The sequence below is a fragment of the Convolutriloba macropyga genome, unplaced genomic scaffold (genome assembly GCF_964194025.1).
Source record: "Convolutriloba macropyga unplaced genomic scaffold, txConMacr16.3 SCAFFOLD_6334, whole genome shotgun sequence".
Classification (NCBI taxonomy): Eukaryota; Metazoa; Xenacoelomorpha; order Acoela; family Convolutidae; genus Convolutriloba; species Convolutriloba macropyga.
In genome coordinates, this window is record NW_027449958.1 from 5717 (window position 1) to 12476 (window position 6760).

Sequence of the window (6760 nt, forward strand, 5' to 3'; positions counted from 1 at the left end):
TTGGCATATCTAATTGAAAGAAAGCATTGTAGGAATATTTAACAACGTTGGAAAAACGCCTATCTGTATATATTAATTGTTTTTGTTGAATAGTTTATGCTTTTTTGGCAGAGACCAAAGTATCTCGCAAAATTTTGTGGATATTTTGTCGCTTTTCCTATGTCTGTCTTTCTTTTTTTTATTTACCGTCATAAACCTGATAACTATAGGTCGCAATTGCTTCCCCAAGGCGTATAACTCCACCTAGATAAAGATTTCAGTTTATAGCTGTTTGTTTTAATGACTTTTTTGCTTTCAATCTGGTCACCATGTGACTCAATCTCACCAATTACAAGTCTCAATATAGTTTGATAATTCATTCACTTTTTTCCTTTGCATTGTTATACGTTGTGACTGATTTCGTCGACTATTTGTTTTCAAAAATAAAATTTCGAGATTATAACTACTGTTCAATTTTCGGTTTCTTTTTGTTGTCGTGTCTACGCTGTCCTTTTATAGGGAAGTTTCGTTGATGATAGGTGATTCAGAGTTCTTGTGGGTAACATCTTAGAAGTATAGTGCCTTGAATAGTGTGATGTCGTAAAATTGTTTGAAGTTTTGGTTTCTTCGTATGTTTGTTATGTATATGATATTTTTTGGGGTCGGGGCGTGGTCTCATTATTAATAGGCCCAATTACTTTCCTGAGGTGTTGCAACTTAATCCATCGCTTAATGTTGAAATATTAAACATGTTATGGTTTTTGGAATTATTTGTTTCCAAAACAAATTTGGGTTTTTCAGCTTGTCATTTTTTAAAATAGTTTTTTGGTCAAATTGTTCTTCAGTCTTTGTAAACGCAGGTCACAACCCGTTTGTAATGAGCTGTAAATTAATCCCTGTAACAGTTTTAGCTTCAAACTTTCGTTCATCGGCTTTTTTACTATTTTAATGAGAGACTTCATAAAATGTTTGAGATTTTAATATATTTGTACATTTTAGAGGATTTTTGTTTTCTTTTTGGTTTATAACAATAATCGTCAGTCCCATTGGCTTTAAACTTTTGCACAATTGAAGATTGGATTCTGGTATGTCTCAATTGCTTCCTACGGAGATATAATTGAAAATTTCAGTGATTTCAGGTGATATCTGATGACATTAATAACCGTGAACTTAATTGTTTTCAAAAATAGAAACTCTGAATGAAACGTAATTTCTAACATTGCATCTCATTGTCGACCTGTTATTCCCACCAGATAATTTGCTGGAGAATCGTTTTAAATGGCTTGCATGTAAGTTGAGGACCAGATTATAGCGCAATAGATTAGGGATTGATTCTATTGTGGTACATTGGGGGTAAGGCGCTGAGACTTCACAGAGAAGTTCGCTTTACAATGAGACATATTAGATGTGCGTTAGCAAGAATATATATTTTTATTGAACAATTTAAACGTTTCATCTGTACTTCTGTTTTCATATCTAATGTCTTTACATGTCAACGCCATCAAAAGACTACCATTTCTTTCTCGACTTGTGGGCAATAATCGGGTGATTGATTAGTAATGTGCATTTTGCTAAGATCCACTCCAATAGCAGTCAAGTTGGCCCTGAGGGAGGATTCGATTTCCGTTGGGAGGCTTTTCTCCCTAGCTAGAATCCAGGCGTACTCATACCCCACCCCGAGTACGTCGACACAGTCGTAGATCAGAGCGTAAGATGAAGTGTCAAGGGAGATCAAGTTGTAATTGGGTTTTTTCTCCTAAAACCATAGAAGTAAAAATTAATTCAACCGAGCCAGTCGAGTCAACAAATGCTGGAAAAAGAGTAACATTTGAAGTTGGAAAACGGAGCTAAAAGGCCCTGATCGAGAGACATCAAGGCATTTAAACCATCGCCATTATCATCTTCAAAACATAAACTGGAAAAACTTCAGCAAATTCGTGTGAAAATAATGTAAATTGCAATCAGAGTCAATGAAAAAAGGATATGAAAAGAATATTCCGGAAACCTATCCTCGACCCATGATTGAAGCGAGTGGGGTTCTGGTAAGTGTGACAATCCCTGAGATCCAGACCAAAGTAAGACTGACACTTCTGGATCCGTACTTGCAACAGATGTGAACCTCGCGTCCAAAATAGTCCCGGGACTCAATGCGATTAGAAAAGAAGTGTGACTAATTCTGTACCTTGGCAGAGGGGTATCCAGTGAAGGAGACCAGGAGAGCTGCCAGAGGAGGGTATGGCTGTATGGCCATTCCGATACCCCCCGAATAGTGTCCATTTTCGTACCCTGTGTTGTTCACCTGCACGTACTGTCCTAAAAACATGGCACACAATGTGATCAATTTGATCGAATTAGTCTCGGTTTTCACGAGAGCAATTATAAACGCGTTAGTCATGAAATAAAAAAGCCTTATTGGTACCTAACTGCATTAAAAGACCAAAATCTCGAAGAAAAAATTTGGGTTTTAAGCAATTATTAAAGAAATTGGAGAACCTTAAGCTAATTACTGGAGTAGTGCACAACTTTTTGAAGGTTATTGTTTGATGACTGGGATGAATTGGGTGCCTGATTCGCATTAGAAGATTCCAAGGTCAACGTCTTTTACTGTTTAAACAGATTGAAGCATTTTATTCAATTAAAAGTCACAAAAAGGTTATCTTGGATAATCTTGGAGCTGCTCTCAAATAGTTCTCATAAAGCTGGTTTTAAACGCTATTCTTTTTCATTAAGACGCAGAGGTATACCCCAAAATTTCCACCTTAGGAAAAATTGCGCGAAAAACGATACACCAAATGAACGAATATAGGTGACAAGCCTTGTATCTTATTTTTTGCAAAAAGTGCTACGCCATTTTTGCATAATTGAGACACTTGAAATTTGTAAAATATGTGACAAGTCTGGTAGCACGTCTCCGCTAATTTTAGGTATCTATTTTTCGCAATGCTTTTGTCTCTGATTCCCAATTGAGCCTAACTAAAAGCGAGCGTTTGAGCATGCAAAAGTAAGTTAAAGCTATATTAATAGTGCATGCAAAAGTGATTTGAAGCCCTTATAATGATTAAAAGATAGAATTAATGACGCGACAAAATATTTGTCGAAAATTTTGGTTTTTGTTGTTTTTTGATGAAATTCGTTTAATAATTGATATACGTTTTTTCCTTTCCAGTACCATGGCAGCAGATACACCACCAGGACGGAATCTTTAAAGTTATTAGACACTTGTAAACCAGTAAATAGACGCAAAAAACTGACATACACTTGTAAATCTGTAAATAGTCGCAAAAAAATGGACCCTTGTGAACCTGTAGAAAGACACAAAAAGCAGTCCAGCAATGAAGGGATTTTTCAGAAAAAAATGGACATCCAAAACAGATGCAGAATTGGCGGATTTTTCAGAGAAAAAATGCTGGACACCTGTAAAACTGTAAACAGACGCAAAAACTTTAAACAAACTCAATTTAACGATTCATTTCTTGAATTCAAATGCAAATCACTCATGTAATCCAATTTAGCGAAAAAAACAGCAATCAATTCATATGTGATTTTTTACCGAAATTTCCATCTTTCCAATCTTAGCTTGTAATGAACAAATGAGAGGAATTAAAAAGCTGGAACAACACAAACCTTCGTTTTACAAATAGAAAATTTTACCTAATTGCTAGGTTGTTTTCTGAAACAGCCAATTCAAACATAGATCATAAAGAAGAAAAATTTCATACTGAAGGTTTTCGGAAATTAAATTATTTGTCAAACTTTAAAAAAATTATCTCACAGCAAGGATGCTTGAAAACAAATAAAAGCCTTACAAATCATGAAGAAATAAGGAGGCAACAATTAAGAGTATCAGCTGATGGTATTTTCATTCTCCATCACCCCCAAAATAAATTGGTGTGAAACAATTTCACTTGTGGAACTTTCTATAAAAATCCTTATAAAAGGGTGGTGATAATTCCCTTTCCCGACCCACAACTCACAACAAACAAAAACATTGTAAGAAATTTAAATAATATATGTTTTATTTTCAACCTGTGAACCAATTTTAATCACTTATTTTCTATCAATTCATAATTGCGCATTAAATAAGGCTTAATTGTGGATTATAGATACATTCAGTGCGAATATTAGATACATTCAGTGCGATTTACCTTGAGTGCGAAAAAAAATACATAAATCAAGCAGATTCGTAATACGTAGCGCGCGAAAAATAGGATACATTAATGGTAACTCAAATTCGCTATCAGCATTTTAACACTTTTGCGAACATGGGTTGCGCAATTCCCTTCATTTTTGCTTGTTTTTGTTAAGGTGTTTGTTTCTCGGAATATTGCTGCATTTTCAATGTGTTAACATAGGAAAAACGAACAAGAGATACACAGGTCAGGAAAGTTTGCCCGTGACGATTTGGGTACACCTCTGCGGCGTAATGTTTCTTCACGCTGTTTTTATTTCTGATTTCTCCTCTATTATTAACAGCAAAAAAATGAAGAAGTGAATCAATGCGTCGGAGGAAAACAGAAAATATTCTCCTCTTGTTTTTTGCTATTAATGTAGGCCGTTTTTTGCTATTTCTTTTGTCCACTTGGTCGCAATCAAAGAAGATCAATGGTCCGCTGAAGGAACAACGGAATTCAGGTAGACCAAAGGAGGGCTAATTTTACGGCATTAAGGGTAAATGATAAAGGGTTAAGTGTTTATAAATTAAATTATATTATCAGTTATGCACACGAAGTAGACTTTCCTGGCTCTGTGTTGCTATCACTAACCAACTCAGCCTTATAATAAAAACGATGAAAATAACCTCACTATAATATAATGTCGAAGTCATTATAGTACGCATTGTAAAGCTATTTAGAGGAGACTGAAAAGAGGATAAACTATTTATTAATGAAAATTATCATTGAGACTCTTTTTGGACCCCGTAGCGAACTCCAAGTATGATTCAGTACTAGACATGTACAAATTCGATAAAGTTTACTTTGCGGAATAGATTTTCGTCAACAACGGTTTTCGCTCATCTTTATTCTCAGTGTTCTATCACGATCTCAGACTTCAATATATCATCTTAAAATTTTAAAAAATAAATTTTAGCTTTTTTGGCGATCAGGTTGCATCTCTGCGCGAAGCACAAAAAAGACCCTTTAAGCATCATAAGATACCGGCTACTCACTACTTGTAGTAGAACAAACCTTGAGGCCCGTTTTCCAGCGTATACTCAGCAAACACACACTCCTGACCTGCTTCGAAGTTCTCAAGTCTTTCTATCTCATACCATTTTCCCATGTAGTCTGCCAAGTTGGGCAGAGACACTATCTTGTCACTGATATCTGGACAGGGTCCCACGTGGATTGCCCCCTCTCCTCTAACACCTTCGCGTCCAATTGCAATTGCTGTTGATAGCAAGGCATGAGAAGCAAAGAAGAGTTTGAGAAGCAACGACATGATTGAAGCTACTCTAAATATTTTCGTTTTGACAGAACTGTTCTTTATTTGATTTGCCAACCGAAATTCAGTTCAAAACTTTTGAACTTTGATTCCACTTCCTGATAGTTTGAATTAACAAACAATAGTTGAAATTTATTGACATCTTTGTACTTTAATCACCAAAATATAAGCAGCACATAATTCAAGAATTTTAAGCATTTTGATGGTTTTAGCACATTTGACAAGCAATTTACTTAATGAAGAAAAGCAGTTGACCGGACGTTGTTTTGTATTGATTGTGTTTCAAAAGCAAAGCAGCCACGATTGTTTCTCTAAATGCTATGCCTGAAAGTTTGATTATGTTTCTGAAGTCCATTCAAAGTCCAAGAGCTGGAAATGCCAACACCGTGATAAGTCACTAAGAGTGGCCCTGTTACCTACTTTTTGGTAGCAAATTTCTATTGTATTTATTTAAGCATTGCAAACGCACTCTAAAAAAAGAAAAAACAAGAGCATAACTTGTTTTCTATAACTGTTGTGGTTTGGTCTGAAATGATAACGCCAAATTAAACCGCTTTTATTTTATTAGTGACTTTACTACATCTAGGATTTTCATTTTGATTCGTTGAGTGCTTTTGAGAAGCTGCAATGAGATCCAAATCGGAAGCGAAACAATTGACTACCTGATACTAAGCATTTCAATTGCAAACCAAAGAAATTGTCAATTACTGTTTACTACTTATTCACAAGAGACTTCCAGCTTACAATGAATTGCTAGGTTGAATAAGTGGTTAAAACATAAAACCCGCAAATTTTACAAATCAAAATAAATCAGAAGTCATCAATCAATCAAAACAAAAGTGGTATATCAAGCTTAATCAAACTTGTGCTTGAACAGACCGCGTGCAGGAGGGTAAGGTAAAACTGAACACTCTTGTTACATTTTCCATTTAAAGATTTCGACAATCAGGTTTGCATTATTCTTCTATTTTTGTTCCGTTAGTTTCAAGATTGTTTTGTAAAGTCAAAGCTGTACTGACCATCTGTTGTCATATATTTTGTCTTCATGTTTGGGTCTGTATAAGTTTGTTATACAATCTTCCGGGGCGACGTAAAAACCCGAGCAAACAGGTAAAGAATGGTGATCATACAAAAACATTGCATCGGTGTTTTAATTTGATCCGTTCTAAATGAAATACTCTGTTGTGGAAAGACAAGGATGTGTGAAAGGAGTTATTAGGCTTCATGGGAGCTGTGAGGTTAAAGTTTTATTGAAAATTGTCGGCAACATATACTGTAAACTCTGTCGATGTGAAAGTTGTTGATGAAATGATGTGATGTTTTCAAGAAACTGTAGTTT

At 35.3% G+C, this 6760-nt stretch overlaps 1 protein-coding gene across 1 annotated transcript; it reads right to left on the reverse strand.

The window, feature by feature from the left end:
* Positions 1-1059: 1059 nt before the first annotated feature.
* On the reverse strand, positions 1060-5510 carry LOC142355509 (apolipoprotein D-like). Its single transcript, XM_075407642.1, has 3 exons — positions 5166-5510; positions 2162-2292; positions 1060-1735 (listed from the first exon to the last, which is right to left on the reverse strand). The coding sequence occupies exons 1-3, from the start codon at positions 5416-5418 to the stop codon at positions 1481-1483; spliced, it is 639 nt and encodes a 212-aa protein (XP_075263757.1). The 5' UTR covers positions 5419-5510; the 3' UTR covers positions 1060-1480.
* Positions 5511-6760: the final 1250 nt, after the last annotated feature.